The sequence below is a fragment of the Cryptosporidium andersoni genome (assembly GCF_001865355.1).
Source record: "Cryptosporidium andersoni isolate 30847 chromosome Unknown contig_66, whole genome shotgun sequence".
NCBI classification, from domain to species: domain Eukaryota; phylum Apicomplexa; class Conoidasida; order Eucoccidiorida; family Cryptosporidiidae; genus Cryptosporidium; species Cryptosporidium andersoni.
In genome coordinates, this window is record NW_027122836.1 from 17,694 (window position 1) to 34,351 (window position 16,658).

Below are 16,658 nucleotides of genomic sequence, written 5' to 3' on the forward strand. Positions count from 1 at the left end.
ATTTATAAAAATTTAAATTAATTATAAATGAAAGAATCAAAAAAATTATCATGTAAATATATATCTTTGCAAACTATATGGATTGTATGTTGTATATTATGTATTATATATGGATTAACTAATATTATTAAGTATTTTGTTGTACAACGTTTAGTAATTGACTTTTTCATAATATTTTCTGGTTTTATTGGACTCTTATCAGAAATACATTGTTTTCAATTTTTTTCTTATATGCTATTTTTTTATACACCAATTGGACGTGGTCTATATATTATTATACAAGCATGTTTATTTCTTAATAGTAATTTATTATCTTTAATTAGTTCTTCAGTTTTGATTATTTTGGGGATACTTTATATGATATCATCAGCATTACTTGGAGGTGTTACAAAACCACTATTAGAAAGTTCATTAAATAATGAGCTTAATTTAAAGGCATCTATTCATTTTATTTCAAATATAAAAAGTAATTCTATAATCAATAATAGTACTAGAATTCACAATTCTGATAATCATATTTTTACATCTAGTGAAGATAAAGATTCAAACCATTTACATCATAATCATCATCCCTATCATTCTCATCATTCTCATCATTCTCATCATTCTCATCATTCTCATCATTCTAAATATTCTGATCATAAAAAGATAATTTCAACATAATAATTAATAATTATAACATTTATAACTCTTTAAATATAAACTTTTATTATTTATGGTATAATGAGTAGAATATAATAGGATGTATTTAATTTATTATAGTGCATGTATTATAAAGTTTGTATATATATTTTTTTATATTCAAAGATGTGTATTTAAAGAATACTAAAACAAATCTTTTTAATCACACAATAGCTAATGTGTAAATTAATGCAGCACACACGCCAAATAAAAACTATTTGTCTACTGTCTCAAAAATTATATAAAATTTAGGTACTATTTGTTAAAATGTATCGGTTCTATTTAAAAAAAAAGAGTAACCAAGAATTAGGTACATAATTATATTGGAAATAATTAAATATGTTGGAAAATAATACAAAACATTTAGGGACTTTACACTTTAAATTTTCTCGTGATTATGAATATATACATAGTATTACTGCGGATGATACAGGTCAGTATTTTCAGAAATAAAATTTTTCTATTGTATTGTAAAAAGTAAATAAGGATACAATTTATTATTATATATAGGAGATTATTTTGTCATTTCATGTACTAATTCTTTAGTAATCTTAAAACGGCAGGGTAATGAGTTCATACCTATTTCAAGTATTAGGTCTCCACATGATGGAGCTACGATAAGTTGTGCATGGAGTCCATTATATTCTACTAAGGTAAAATAAGTCAAAATAATATTTTAAATATTTCTTAATAATTCTTATTTCTTCTTTTTTTGATTATTTAATATAGTATGCATTATTTGCAACATGTAGTGATGATAAGACTGTTGGAATATGGTTATTAAATAAAAATATAAATTTTAGGTCAATTAAAAAAACGGAATTGATAGATTATCAAAGTATACCCAAAGGCCCATGTACACTAACTGCAAGATTAAGAGATGCAAAATTATCAGTAACAAAGTGTTGTTTTGCAATAATGGATGGATTCAATAATGATGAAGCAACTAGTCTAAATTCATTATCTTCATGTTTATTATTGTTTACTTGTAGTGAAGATGGATATATAAGAGTATATATTGCTCAAGATCCACCTACATTCCTATTATGGACAATAAAGGATCAATTTCCATGTCATATAAATAATCCACGAGGTTGTTTAACATTCAGTTTAAAACAGTATAAACCCCCAATAATAATAAATAATAATGAAAGTATATATACTTACATATTTAATCAAATAGTAGTAGGGGGTTTTGATGGAAGATTTAAAATATTTGCACAAATTAAAATATTATGTGATTCTAGTTCTAATAATCAAACTGGAACTGAAATAACTGAAGATAAAAATATGACACCTACTTTATTATCTCCACGAACATCTTCACCTAAAAAGATTGAATGGAAATTGATATATGAAACATGTAATCAATTATCAACAAATGAATCAATTTTAGATGTATCTTGGTGTCCAAATTATTGTAGAAAATATGATATTTTAGCAACTAGTCATGATAGTACTTCATCACCCTGGATTGGAATATGGAAGTGGGAAATAATTGATGAATTGAGTGGTAACTTAATATTATTACAAAAATTATTTATAGATTCTTTAAATTCTTCTATTTGTCTTTCGTGGAATACTAGTGGTACAGAATTGATTGCTTCTACATACTGTGAGACAATTAGATATCTTCTAATTAATAATAAATACACAAGATATAATCATACAGATGATACAAAATCTTCACAAAAGTCATTGTTAACAACTATTAGTAATAAAATGAACTATTCAAGTAATTGTTTATATTTTGTGAGATGTATTACCCCATTATCATAATATTTCTAATTTGTATTCATATAAAAGTAAGGATCTCTATTATATTTCTCTTCAAATTTAACAAACCACCTATCTAAGACCATTTGAGGTACACGAATACATTCTGATGAGTTTATATTATTCCCATTAAAGCTCTCTATAAATCTAAATAAATTTAATGCAATCTTCTTTGCAACTTCTTTATTAATATCTATAGGTGGTTTATTTTCCACTTTTACAATTAATTCTGATGATAACTCAATTGTTATACCAATTCTAACTGTTGCTAAATTCATAATATCAGGCAGAAATGGCCAACCTAATAATTTACAGAAAATAATGAATTACTCTCTTTTTGTCTTTTGTTACCTTTAAAGAAAGAAAAATATAACTCGTAATAACTACGTTATTAAACTATAAGAGTTTATATAAGATTCTATATATAATTTCTTTTTCTTATCCTATAATTATAATAAAACATACCAGTAGTAAACATATCACTTGGCCTAACATTTGTTATTACCCCAAGGAATTCCCAAGATGTAAAAGGTGCAAAACTGTAGTAGATACCAGCTATAGTAAAAATCCCGATAATAAAGTAAAATAATTTAGTAATTCTCTAAAAATAATCAAATACTTAATACATATTATACTTTAAACATACCTCCACATTGATCTGTTGGTAAAGGTTGATTCAAGAAAATCGTTAAATTGTGGATAGTACTTGGTTGTGGGAGTTCAGCAATCCAACGGCACTCAGATTCTTGAACTGGTGCAGAAACTGCTCTTCCTGGAACTAAAATCCCAAATGTCATTATTCTCAAAGTAATAATACCTTAATATATTACAAATATCTAAATGATAATCCTTAATATATAGGCTTCAGTTAATAAATTTCGATTTAATATAGCGCTTAGATCTGCCTATAATTGTATTAATAGGATGTCTAAAAAAAAAAAAGGGGGGGGGGAGAGTTGAAAGGTTTTTGGAGAATAGAGAATATATAGTTAGATCAAATAAATTTATAGGAAATTACTTTCTTAAACATACCTAGATTTTCTTTAAAATTTTTGATAATTACTCGAAATGTCTATAAATCCTGAATTAATGAGTCATATTGATTCAGGTAAGTTGCAATGATATAATTTCGGAGTGGTGAAGTTAGATTTAGTATTTTGTGTTAAATAGACCAACTTCGACCAATACTTAAAAGTGATGAAAGAATTTTGTTAACACGTGAATTTGTAAAGTTCCAACTGAAATCATCTAATGAGAAATTCCAGGGTTATGGTAGTGTAATTGTAACCACAAATAGAATTGTTTTAATAAGAACGGGAGATATTAATAAACCATCAAATTTTGTTTCATTGGAACTCCCTTTATGTAACATTGATAAAGTTGGATTTCACCAACCCATATTTCTTCCAAGTTATATTGAGGTGTGTTGATAATGAATAAAAAGTGACAATTTGAAAATATTATTGAGTACTTTAATAATTATAAATGGAATTCAAATTACAATTAGAAATCTCCATGAAATTTGATATTTATAATTCATTGCAATTTTCTCTAGGGTATTGTAAAACCTACTTCAAATGCTATGTATAGTTTGCCTAGCACAAGTTCATGGTGGATATCTTTTTATAAAGGTGGCTGTTGTACATTTATAAAATGTTTCTTCCGTATATACAGATCTGTTGTGAATACTCAAAATGTCAATGATGCTGAAAGTAAGTCACTATTTGAATTCTTATATTTAAAATAATAGACTACTTTTTTCTTTTTCTATAAACTTACTGATAAAAAAAAAAAAAAAAAGATATTCAATGGAAATCTGCTTATATTGACGAGACTGACCCTACTGTAATTTATATTGAAAATATGAATAATGATAAGAATCACTAAATTTACTAATAAGTTTTAAGAAAAATAAAGTGATTTTTCAAAGATATGTTACTTAATATTATTTTGAATGTAATTTGTATAAAATTGTATTTCCCAGTCATTTATACTTTATATAAATGATATTGAAAGTAAGACTTCCAAAATATTTGGCACTGAATTTATATTTTTATTCTTATAGATTTATAGTAATTAATATCTTCAATAACTTATCTAACCACTTTATTTAAATCTCTATTATCTTTATATTCAAATGGAGAATCAAGATTATCTAAAGTGACATTATCCTCACTTTTCACCATTGATTCTTATATTAATTGAGGTAATTATGATTCACTTTTAGATCCTTTTATATTTATTTCTTGTGTTCCTTCATCCATATATTTTCCTATATTTGTTATTTCTAAAGTCTCTGCATTATCTTTATATAACTCCTTCAATTCTACTTCAGAAGTTACATTTTCACCTACTAATGTTTCAAAGTATTCTCCACCTTCATTATCAACATTATTATCATGTTCATCATTATCCAATGTAAAGATCTGTGGTGAAGGTCCTGCTCCCCACATTTTACTAGTATGTTGGGATATATTTAATTCTTCATCAATTACACTAGGTTCATAATTGTTATTACAAAAAATAGTTCGGTTATTCACGTGAAGTATATTATTTAAATCCTGCATTCTATTATCATTAATATCATTTGTATTGTTTTTATATTTATAACTAATTAAAGATTTCTCAAATAATTTACTAAGTGATTTAGCCATAGATTTTATTTTTTTTTGGCTATAGTCATGTATGTATGTTACCTTAGAATATGAAGTTGAAATATTATCACAATTATAAATCTCACATTCATATTCCAGTATATCATTATCATGTATGTCTGAATCCTTATTAATTATATTATTTGATAATATATTCCTTTCATTATCTCTATCATAACCAATAGTCTCATGATCTACTTCATTTAAATAGAAGCTGGTATCTATAGACTCATTTAAGTTAGTATTTTGATCACTATTTTGATTATATTTTGTACTTGAGTATTTTAAACCATACTTTATCATCTCACTACTTTGCTTATTAAAAAGTTTATTTGAGATTCTACTATATATTGTTGTTATTTGATCTTTTCTTATTGATGGAAAAGTTACATTTTTTAGGAAGGATATTCTTCTATTATATAATATATCAGTAAATATATTTTCCGATTTTTCTATATTATTCTGAATTTTCAATTCATCATTATTAATTCCAATTTCTATATGACCTAATGCTATAATATCTTTGTCTTCACATTTAGAATTATTTTTTCCTGAAAAGCTTAATATAAATATCCCACAAATAATAAATATTGCACCTATCATAAAGCATAATCCATCAATAGGAGATAACATAGTACTACCAGTATTCAAATCTTCATTATAAAGAGCCAAACTACACAAACCACCACTTGTAATCAATACTGAATTTACTATTGGAACTGCATATATTGCTTCATAGTTAGATAGACTTAAATTCCAAAATATAGCTTGTAAAAGTGCTAAAATAAAGAAAGTAGTAAATATTATATATAGTGCAGGGTAATTAAAAACACCATATGAATGAGTAGCCATTATCTGCATCAAATTTTGAATCAATATATTTGAATAACCACCACATAACCCTGAGGTTGCACATACACAAAACCTAATTATTGGTGAAGAGATATAAACTCTTGGTATCATAGAAATTATAACCTCTTTCTTATTAGAAATATTAATATATAGTGACTTAATATAATTTTTTTCTTTAGAATATTTAATTGTTGAATATATATTTAACACATTTGTAGCCATCTCTGAATTATTGTTATTCACTAAACATGATGCTCCATTTAAATGTTTATCTACTCCACTTTTTAAATTTGAATTTCCTAATATTTCTAAGAAATCGTTGTTATGCTTTTCAATTACACTAGAATATTTCTCTAATTTATTTATTTCATTTGAGCTTAACTTATCTATACTTATAGTATTATTTGCATTAATTGTATCTGAATAATTCAAATTATCTGGACTATTAGATATTATATCACCTTCAGATGTATCATAAGAAATTGTTTTCCAATCACCCACTATACCAAATAAAGCAATATAAATAAATATAACTAGTAGAATTGAAGATGTTATACTGCAAAATATAAAACTAGGTTGACTATACATATATATTAATTGAAATATGTTAAACTCTTGAATATCATGGATTCCAAACAGTAAAACTAAAATGAGACCAAATATTACACAGATTGCTCCATATATATGAAATTTATTAATATTCTCTTTCAAAAGAATTTGACCAAATAAAAAAGCCCAAAATATATGTAAGCCAGCAAATGGTGTGATAATATTGGCTGAGGCATAACGAAGACTTGCAAAAGATAATATTACATTTAAAATTACAGCTGAAAATATCCCTATAATCCATATAGGACGAAGATATAATGGTCTTCTTTCTTGTTCTGGAAAATTTTTCTCTTTTATAAAGCTTAGCCTAACTAAGACATCTCCCAATGCTCCAAAAATAGAAGCTAGAATAGCGTATATAATACCAATAATCCACATAATTGGATATCTATTGAAGATCCAAGTTTTATAATATTAATAGTAATATAAAAGAGAATTCTATTGTATCGAATATTTACAATGATTAGTAATAAAACTTTTAAATAATAAATTTATATCAGTAGTTTCAGTAGAGATTTTAAAATATTGACAATTTTAAAGACTATTTTCAAAGATTTAAAGTTGAAATTTATATAATCTAAGTCTGAAATAACTTATTCAATAAAAAAAACCAAATATTGATTAATTTTAAATTGAGTAAAATACTTTGATTTAATTCCCAAATATACTCGAATCTTCCAAATCTAAAAACTCGGATATTATAAAATTATATAAACTTCAAAATAAAGTCTTATTAAATAACCCGTAAATTTATCCAAAAAACTGTATCCCAATTTATTTATATACCAATACTATTGATGTTATGTGTTTCAATATTTAAGAAGAATCTCAACAAAAAATTACTTAAGTTTATGTATTATAAGTCGATTTTTTCCTCGAAAGAGTAAAACTACCTTCCCTAAGATATAGTGCTATATCTTTATACGATTCTAATCAATTTATATTTGAAATTCCCTCTTTTAGATAATTCCAGTTTTCATTCAAGTTGTCCTAATGCACTCCCCACACACACTACTAACGTCTAAAGAGGAAGTTGTAGACTTTAGGCGGTCAAATACATAGCGGGCTATTTATATTAGGTTTATAACGAAGATTCATGTGTTGATCATAGTAACTCTTATTGTGTAAAAGTACCAATTTCTTAATTTAAAAATAAAATGAATATAAATATTATAATTAAGTGACCCTAAAGAACAACTATTTTAAACATAATCTATTAAAATATATGTTCTTGTATTCATTATTTCCAATTATCCATGTATATAAGGAAAGTACTTTTCAAATTATTAAACACTCTTTGCACTAGTTAATAGCTGACTACTTTGCCAATCATCCACTGCTTGGGAAAGTTCTTCTTTAAGATTTGAAGCTTTTTCATCATACATTTTAGCCATTTCAGAGCTATATTTGTGCCTATCCTTTTCATCCATCTCCTCCAGTAGTTCTGTTTGATCAGTAAGGTCAGTTGGTGACTATAAAGGAGATTTCACAAAATTTGGAATTATCGTTAATACTTAAATATTTCAATATTCAAATTGACTTACCAATAAAGTAATTTCATCATCTGATTCCATATCTCCTAATATTGAGGCTGCACATCCAGCAAGTTTGGAGTCCACAGGAGGGTATAGATATTCATCTGCCAATGTTTTTTGTACAAGAACTATAGGTTTTCCAGCCTTATCTGATATCATAATTATGACATAATCCGTTTATATAAATAGAGATTAAGATTGAATTTTGTTATCACATACCTGGATAGGCATGATCATATGCTGTTCTTAGAAGCTTCCCAACATATGCTAATCTTGTCATTAACTAAGGAAGGAAATTAAACATAACTATTTTAAGAGCCAATAAAAATTATGTGCTATAACTTACCTGAGTTTTACTGGCTAAATGAGTCTGCAAAGTATGTTGTACTGGTCCCATTAATTGATTTCTAAATTTGGAGATTCGCTTTTTTGCAGTATCATATTCAATTTTGATATCCTCAGTAGCTAGTTTTAAATCAGCTGAGAAATCATTGTATGGGCCTTGCAATTTACTATTCTATAGTGATGGGGAGTGAATTTAATAATAATCAGATAGTACGTATTTAAATTATTTAGTAGTGAATACAAATATCCTGATTTCTTTTCCAATAATTATGATGACTAATAACTTACTGGTAAAAACAAAGCTCCTATAGGACCATTTTTTAGTTTATTTACAAGATTTTCTTCTTTATTGACTTCTTTTGCTAATAAAATGCCAATTAAAGATACTGAAATAATACCAATTATATTAATAATGTATCTCTTCATCTTTTTTGTTAACTATTTTTGTCAGATATATCAAAAAAGACTATTTCATTAATATTCTGTAAAGTATCTCTAGTTACCCAAGTTACCTATACTAAATATAAGTTCCAGATGTGCAATATTACCTAATGCTACATTACCGCAGTTGCATGTTTCCACATTATACATGCATGTATTACCTATCGGTATATAACTGAGAATTGGTAGTAAAGAAAATTACATATCAAATAAATTGTTTACTTAAAATAAGTGAAATTATTATACAAAGAGAAAACTGTTTTTAAGATTTACAAATTAAAATTGGAAGTTTATTAATTGAGTATTTAAAGTTGGTGATTTGATCAGTTATATATATATTAGGACATTTAAATATACCAGGATAACACATTGCCAAGGGATATAGTACAGTGCAAGTTGATTTTGTATATGAATTGTAGTTTAATGACATCTTCTCAAAAATAGGTACAACCGGATATTGGGGATGATAATCCACTACTATTTGTAGATTTAGTTGTGCTGAAGGCTTTTTATTAATAACCTCTATATTTAAATAAATAACATCGCCTGCCTTTTCAGCTACACCTTCTACACTACAAGTTGCAGAAAATAATGAAAGCTTATCAGATCCATGATCTAAATTACTAGATACTCCAGTTTTTACTGTATCATTTGAATTGAGATTACTTTGACTAATTAATTCCCCTATATAACATATATCATTATCTTCAATACTATCTTCTTTTAATTGAAGGGCAAATTGTGTTAAAACTCTATGATCATATGTTTCTAAAGATACTTTCCACTTAATAAATATTGGAATGACTTGTGAAATTGTAGCAGAATCACCACTTTTATAAAGGATTCTCTTGTCATTTATCTTAAGAGTGCATCCCCAATATTGACTAGGTTTGAGTATCCATGGTAAATTTAGTTTACCATTTTGGGGAAAATTGCTATATATATACTCTATAATAATATTATTATTTGTATCATGATTTAAAATGTCCATATACAAAATAAATTCATCATTATGAAGATAATAATTTGATATTGTTAGTGGAACTTTAATAATTACAGGCAAAGATATACCACAAGTGTATAAATTTTCTTCATTAAGCTCATTATTATTAAATGGTGAAACAAAGCTTTCAAAATTTCCGATAATATTATCACTTAATATAAATTTGTCTGTATTAAAATGAGTATATTCAACTTGTATAAAAATATTTAGTGGAGTATTCCAATACTGTGGTTTTATAGTCAATGAAAAATCAAATAAGTAGAGTTTCATTTTTAAGTTTTCGAAATATTTAACATCTAATTCAGTAATATGTGATCCAGTATCTTGAAGTATATTAAAGGATTTCCAATATCTATTATTGTTGACATCCATGCTTTGGTATTGTCCCTCCCAAGCAAAGTTAGTTAATACAGACTGCTTGTCTTCATTTGGGATATCAAAGATTATGTCATAAAGACTATATTCTTGTTGATTCTGATCTATTAATACTCCTACCTTTATATGTTCACCTTGGTATAAGCTTAAAATATCATTAGATTGAGTTGCTGATTGATAGTTGTGTTTCTGCAAAACCACAGATGTGATATAACTTTCTAAGTTAAATTCTAGGTCTTGGAACTTCTTATTATTAAAAATAAATATTATACATGGACTTTTTGTTATATTATCTCTCAGATTTTCATCTCCATTTGAATGCATTTGAGTAACAGAAAAAACTAAATAAGTTCATCAACAAGCGCTTACCACTACCGTTATGCAAATTACTGATGCAACATGGCTTCATGATAGTTAAGTGTCATCTCGCTAACGAGAAAATTAGCTACTAATTAAATTCAGTGTTTATAACTCGTAAATTTCTCTAATAATGGGAAATAAAAATAAACTATGAAACTTTTAATATTACTACTTTTTTTGATCAGTTATCTAGGGACAAAAAGGTATACTTCCCTAGGTCAATATGTAACAGAAATATATCAAAGTAAGCTACTTACAATATATAATAATTTATTTATGAAAGAAAACAATAATAATTTATTCTTTTTTTATCTTGTATTTTAGCATGTACTCAAGAGGAAGGGATTATTGCAAAATGTGGTCCAGGTGCAAATTGCTTTATAATAGGCAAACAGCCTACATGTCACTGTGCGATAGACGTAGCAACTGGGATGATGCTATCAGGAAACCCATATAGAGGATGTACATGGGATTTATCTGGGAATTGGCAATTATACACAGGCGAAGAATCAACTCGAGTTCAACCAATAATAAGCCTACTAACAAATGAAGAATTTTTATTTCGTTTTGATAGGACAGATGCAGTTTTAGCAACAAAGTACCTAACAGGATCGATATTTACAGTAAATGGAATTACAAATACAGCTATAGGATTATTTTCAAGAGTATTTTTAGATGCAAATGATAATACAGCTGTAATATTGGAAAATGCAGAAGGATTTGTGGACCAACATGGAAGGACGATGACATTGAGGACACGTTGGGCTGATACTACACTAAGTAAATCCTCTTATTCATGTAAGTTTAAAAGTATTTATATTAATTATAGTTTTCTATTATTCTAAAAATTATTTAGGGATGTATGATAAGCATGATTTAAGTGGTGAGTGGCAAAGGCCAGATGGTATCAAAGTACATTTAAATTATTTAGTTAAACCTATTAATTGGCCAGTGAAGTCAACAATATATAAATGGTTAAGAGCATATTGGTTTGATGATGCATCGCTAATATCCCCTATAAGATTGTGTACAACTTTATTTTTAGATAAAACATACAAGGAAGAAAAATACTCAATGCAAACATCGGCAAGATTTGTTCAGCTAGGCTTTTATGGTGCTCTTCGTTTTGGATCAAACAGGATTGATATATATTCACCTGCAAATGGATATCAAATATTATCATTAAGAAAAGTTGGTATAAATTTACCTCCATATGTACCATTTAGTTTAGGTAATATTATAAAGCCTGAAAGTGAGTATTTTGATAGTACAAGGGTAGAGTCGACAACTAATGATATATACTCACCACAAGGATATTATGGAAGATTACTATATGAAGGTAAATATTCACAAGGTATTTTAAATAAAGAATTAGGTGTAGCAAACAATAATGTATTTAATAAAACAGTAAATGAAGCGGAAATTAAAAAGGTAGCGGATGTACTTTGCAATGTTAGAAAAATTAATTAATATTTAATAAATTATGTCCAATGAGAAGTAGCAATAAATATAAAAGTGATATATTTAGCTTAGGAACAAAAGAATGGAACTACATTTTGGATTATATACCAGATATTGAAAAAAGTAGTACTCTTAGTGAACTATTGATATGTAACAAACTATTAAATAAAAATATTACTAATTTAATAAAAAATATATCAGGTAATGCTTCATTAATATTGGACATGATTAAAAGTAATATTTTTGTTCCTTATATAGAAGAACTTAATCTCATTGGTATAACATTATATGACTGGAATAATACTGATGAAGAATTTTACAAATTAACAAATATTACAAAGAGAAACTATAAGACAGCACTAAGATCTATTAAAAAAGTTACTATTTCTTACTGTGAAATACCATGGGACTTGAAAGAATATAGATTTTGGTCAGAGTGGTTAACTTATATAGCTAATACTGAACATATCACATTACAATATTGCAAATTTTATTCTAAAATGAAGGATCGAAATATAAATGGTAATAATAATAATGAAACAAATATAAGTTATGAATTTGATCATTTTAATAAATCCCAAAATTTTAATAAAAAGAGGAAGATATTAGATTATGAATATAGAAATTCTACCATTTACAATTACACTGATACTGTCCAATGCAAAAATGGATACTTCCCAATATATAATTTACTAAGATCTTGCAAATACTTAAAGGAATTAAGAATTGTAGATACAAATATAAATATAAATCAAATATCAGATTTATTGAAATGGCTACAAGAATTCAATGCAAAACTTCATGCTTTAAATATTGATAGAAATATACTCATATTTGGGAATATAATAAGTTCAGCAATAACTGGTAATAAATTAATTAAGTATTTAAAATATCTATCACTTTCTTCTACTAAATTAAATGATGAAGATGCCTTTTCAATATTAACTTCATTTATAAAAGATAAAAAAGAAATTAATATGAAAGATAATGATAATTCTAGATTAGATAATTCTAAAATTAAAATTTGTTTTTCAGACAACTTTTTAACAAATGAATTTTGTAATAAATTACAAAGATATGCATGGAATAAAACTTTGAACTTTATTCAAGAGATAAGAATCGATATTTCTGGAAATCCTATACTAAATAACAAAATATATCAAACTTGTAAATATATTCCAAAATGGCTAATACTTGAATATAATGATCTACTACCAGTTTTTATGGGAAATGATCTGCAATTACCTTCAAGTATTATTGAAGATAATGAATACTTATTTAATCAGTTTAATATCTTAAAAAAAGTAGAAATTCGTAACACTCTCCTAAATATAGTGAATGAAGATTATGATTCTGAAGAAGATGAAGATTATAGTTTAAATAGTCTAGAAAGTAGTGAAGATGACAGTATTAGTAGTTGCTATAGCAGTAGTGAGGATGGTAATAGTGTAGACTATAGTAAATGTAATAGAATCCATAATTATAGAAGTAATGATGATAAAAGTGATGAAAGTGGAGATATAAATAACTATGAAAATAATAAAGATTACAAGGACAATTAAAACTCTAAAAATGGAATTAGCCAATTTACTTAATAAGTTCGATATATAATCTACTTTAAAATGTTAAATCAAATATATTTATTAATTATAGAATTGTCATCATCAAATTATGGAAAATGAAAATTATAAATAGGGAGGAACTATTAAAACTATTATTTAAAAAAAAAAACTACCTGATTTAAGTTGAATGAGACATTTTAATGAAAGATAATGCAGTCATTAAATATTTAATAAAGTCTAGTTTATATATATATATCTTTAATACTAAACCTTATACAAGATAAAGTCTTTGAAAATTTTTATTAATATTTGAATTTTTAAAAATTTGAAATAACACATTTTTAGATATAATATAACCATTTGGTAATACAAAGGCAGGATTATTATCATCCATAAACTCTCCAGTTATTGGACAAATTATAAAACTTTGTAACCTATGAGTTAATGGAAGTTTATCAATGTAATCTTCACTATATGCACTACAACTAGGACAATTAGCTGATATCCTATGTTTACAAATACTGGTACTTAATACTGAGAAACCTATATCCATTAATCTTAATAAAGTACATTTTTTTGGAAAGCCATATACCCAAAACCAAGTTCTTTTAAACTCCTCTAATATATTCTCCCATCTACTTAATTCAAAATACTTGGATACTAAATTTATATTATCTGTATCCTCATATTCTACACCAGTATTTATATTCCACTTTTGCTTCTTAATTGAGAATAAACATGAAATAATAAATTCCTTTATTTCATTTCCATGTAAACTGTATAAATCTAAATTTATCAAATCTTTCATATTTTGAATAATCATATTTAATACTATAAATGGATTCGAAGTCTCACTTTGTACATTATTAATGAATTTTTTTGCAGCATTTTGAACTTGTAATTGCACTTCTAACAGTGTATAAGGTTCTTTATATTTTATACTTTTATTTATTTTAGATTTATGAGAACTTATCCATTGTAAAGCATATGATGTTTCATTCAAGTTTATCAAAGAGTTACAAATTTTGTCATACTCTTCAAATAACAAGTAATTATCAATTATTTCTTCACTCTGAATATCTATATTGGATGATTCTATATTATTATTATTATTATAAATATTGCTCTGATTAATTTGTTTATCATTACAAATAGAGTTACTATTATTATCTTCATAGGACCTTTTAATTATTTCAAACAATTTGCATCTTGTGTTTGGATAATTTCTACTACGATCAAAATAATCCAATAATATTTTATTAGTTATTTGTGTCATATTTTTGAAATTAAAATTTTTATTAACCCATGATTCATCCAAATACCTTTTATGTTCAAAGGATCTAAGTATTCTGATAGTAGCCTCAATTAGCTGCTCACAATTGGACTTTACTATTAATACATCATTTTTCAACAGATTTGTCTTTTCAATGAGCTTATCTATTTGAGATTCTCTATCTTCATCATCACATATTTTAAATCCTTTCTTCATATAAGAATATAAATGTTTTATCTGTCTTTCAATTAATTTGTAAGAAGCCCTTATTTCAGCTACATTTCTTTCATGTAAGCACTTTATATAGCTCTCATCAATAGAATTTATGTAAATATATTTATAGAGATCCTTTGACATTTCTTAATATAGACACACTTTAGATACAATTATCGTAATATTGCATGCAAAATAGGACTCCATTAGATTCTTGTAATTTTACAAAAAAATAGCGCCTTAAATAGATACTAATACGATACCTGACGTTAATTTAGGCGGAAAAATATTTAGATCTTATGTTATAAAAAGTTGTAAAGTGGAAATAATATTCATACTAAAAAACTTGACAAGTTTATAAATATAAGTATAATTAACTAATATTGTCAATATATTTTTATGAATTATATTATGTCCTATTTTATTATTATAGACAATATAATAGCTAAAGATATTATCTAAGATATTCCTATTCTTTTGTTTTTCAATATATATTATATTTTCCTAATTATTCCAAGTTTCAATTATAAAAATATAGACTAAAAGTGATTATGTTGTCTATCTATAAATAGTAATTAAAGTTTAATTTTTTTTTTTTTATAGTATTACCAAATATCTTAGCATCTATCTATATATTAGCATTACAACTAAAATCTTTTTATAAATATTCGAAATTATTATTGTATATTTATTGTTTAAAGTAAAGTATTTCATTTTTATAATAAAATATTTTCTTTATTTATTAAATTGGTTTTTTTTTCATATTACTACTATATGATAAATGAGAATAATATAAAATAACTTAATAAATTAAACATTTATTTTTGCAATAATGTACTATTAAGAAATATATTCAAAATTTTTTAGAATTAATTAAAATATTAAATTTGTTTTTTATTTATATCAATATATAATCTTTTGTCAGGAAATATATTATAGAATTCTATCTTATTATTGTCAAATTCCTAATACTTTAATAGTTTATTGTATTCTATAATATATATTATATTTGGGTAATAATATCATATCTTACTAAATTATAAGATTTTCAAATATAAAATTATAGTTAATTTAATATATTTTTATATTTATCTCTGCATTATACTTGTAAAAATAGTTATGTAATAAAATATTTAGTTAATATTATAAATCAAACAAAATATTTCACTTTTTATATATTATATTATCTTTAATTTTTATTAAATAATATATATAAGATAAATTCTTCAAGATACTACAAATATCTTTTAATATAATCGAATCCCTTTTTTTCTTTTATAGTAATATTTAAATTAAGCTTAAAATTATCAATGTAAAATCGAGATCTGTAGTATATATAAAAAATGTTAATAAAAAAGTGATTGATTTATTGTTTATTAATTCTCAGATTTATATAGTCCCAATTATATATGTTACTTTAATAACTTTAGATTATTAAGAAGATCACACCTTATTAGCTTTAATCAAATTGTGAAATATTAAATGATATATCTTCTCTAAGAATAAATTTAAATATTA

At 25.0% G+C, this 16,658-nt stretch overlaps 10 protein-coding genes across 10 annotated transcripts; 5 read left to right on the forward strand and 5 right to left on the reverse strand.

Moving 5' to 3' along the window:
• Positions 1 to 27: 27 nt before the first annotated feature.
• Positions 28 to 663, forward strand: cand_024580 (uncharacterized protein; the record flags this gene model as incomplete). Its single annotated transcript, XM_067212688.1, has 1 exon — positions 28 to 663. The coding sequence occupies one exon, from the start codon at positions 28 to 30 to the stop codon at positions 661 to 663; it is 636 nt and encodes a 211-aa protein (XP_067068627.1).
• A 357-nt stretch (positions 664 to 1,020) lies between these two features.
• cand_024590 (uncharacterized protein) lies at positions 1,021 to 2,460 on the forward strand (the record flags this gene model as incomplete). Its single annotated transcript, XM_067212689.1, has 3 exons — positions 1,021 to 1,114; positions 1,192 to 1,334; positions 1,411 to 2,460. 3 exons carry the CDS (start codon positions 1,021 to 1,023, stop codon positions 2,458 to 2,460), a joined length of 1,287 nt encoding a protein of 428 aa, XP_067068628.1.
• Positions 2,461 to 2,465: 5 nt separating this feature from the next.
• On the reverse strand, positions 2,466 to 3,254 carry cand_024600 (uncharacterized protein; the record flags this gene model as incomplete). The annotated part of the gene is made up of 3 exons (XM_067212690.1): positions 2,466 to 2,758; positions 2,923 to 3,012; positions 3,104 to 3,254. 3 exons carry the CDS (start codon positions 3,252 to 3,254, stop codon positions 2,466 to 2,468), a joined length of 534 nt encoding a protein of 177 aa, XP_067068629.1.
• A 271-nt stretch (positions 3,255 to 3,525) lies between these two features.
• On the forward strand, positions 3,526 to 4,344 carry cand_024610 (uncharacterized protein; the record flags this gene model as incomplete). The annotated part of the gene is made up of 4 exons (XM_067212691.1): positions 3,526 to 3,565; positions 3,628 to 3,878; positions 4,013 to 4,169; positions 4,259 to 4,344. The coding sequence occupies 4 exons, from the start codon at positions 3,526 to 3,528 to the stop codon at positions 4,342 to 4,344; spliced, it is 534 nt and encodes a 177-aa protein (XP_067068630.1).
• A 323-nt stretch (positions 4,345 to 4,667) lies between these two features.
• Positions 4,668 to 6,950, reverse strand: cand_024620 (uncharacterized protein; the record flags this gene model as incomplete). The annotated part of the gene is made up of 1 exon (XM_067212692.1): positions 4,668 to 6,950. One exon carries the CDS (start codon positions 6,948 to 6,950, stop codon positions 4,668 to 4,670), a length of 2,283 nt encoding a protein of 760 aa, XP_067068631.1.
• Positions 6,951 to 7,858: 908 nt separating this feature from the next.
• On the reverse strand, positions 7,859 to 8,878 carry cand_024630 (uncharacterized protein; the record flags this gene model as incomplete). The annotated part of the gene is made up of 5 exons (XM_067212693.1): positions 7,859 to 8,044; positions 8,117 to 8,256; positions 8,327 to 8,390; positions 8,454 to 8,624; positions 8,741 to 8,878. The coding sequence occupies 5 exons, from the start codon at positions 8,876 to 8,878 to the stop codon at positions 7,859 to 7,861; spliced, it is 699 nt and encodes a 232-aa protein (XP_067068632.1).
• A 277-nt stretch (positions 8,879 to 9,155) lies between these two features.
• Positions 9,156 to 10,595, reverse strand: cand_024640 (uncharacterized protein; the record flags this gene model as incomplete). The annotated part of the gene is made up of 1 exon (XM_067212694.1): positions 9,156 to 10,595. The coding sequence occupies one exon, from the start codon at positions 10,593 to 10,595 to the stop codon at positions 9,156 to 9,158; it is 1,440 nt and encodes a 479-aa protein (XP_067068633.1).
• Positions 10,596 to 10,781: 186 nt separating this feature from the next.
• Positions 10,782 to 12,101, forward strand: cand_024650 (uncharacterized protein; the record flags this gene model as incomplete). The annotated part of the gene is made up of 3 exons (XM_067212695.1): positions 10,782 to 10,875; positions 10,956 to 11,411; positions 11,488 to 12,101. 3 exons carry the CDS (start codon positions 10,782 to 10,784, stop codon positions 12,099 to 12,101), a joined length of 1,164 nt encoding a protein of 387 aa, XP_067068634.1.
• Positions 12,102 to 12,121: 20 nt separating this feature from the next.
• cand_024660 (uncharacterized protein) lies at positions 12,122 to 13,654 on the forward strand (the record flags this gene model as incomplete). Its single annotated transcript, XM_067212696.1, has 1 exon — positions 12,122 to 13,654. The coding sequence occupies one exon, from the start codon at positions 12,122 to 12,124 to the stop codon at positions 13,652 to 13,654; it is 1,533 nt and encodes a 510-aa protein (XP_067068635.1).
• A 271-nt stretch (positions 13,655 to 13,925) lies between these two features.
• Positions 13,926 to 15,284, reverse strand: cand_024670 (uncharacterized protein; the record flags this gene model as incomplete). The annotated part of the gene is made up of 1 exon (XM_067212697.1): positions 13,926 to 15,284. The coding sequence occupies one exon, from the start codon at positions 15,282 to 15,284 to the stop codon at positions 13,926 to 13,928; it is 1,359 nt and encodes a 452-aa protein (XP_067068636.1).
• Between the last annotated feature and the right edge of the window lie 1,374 nt (positions 15,285 to 16,658).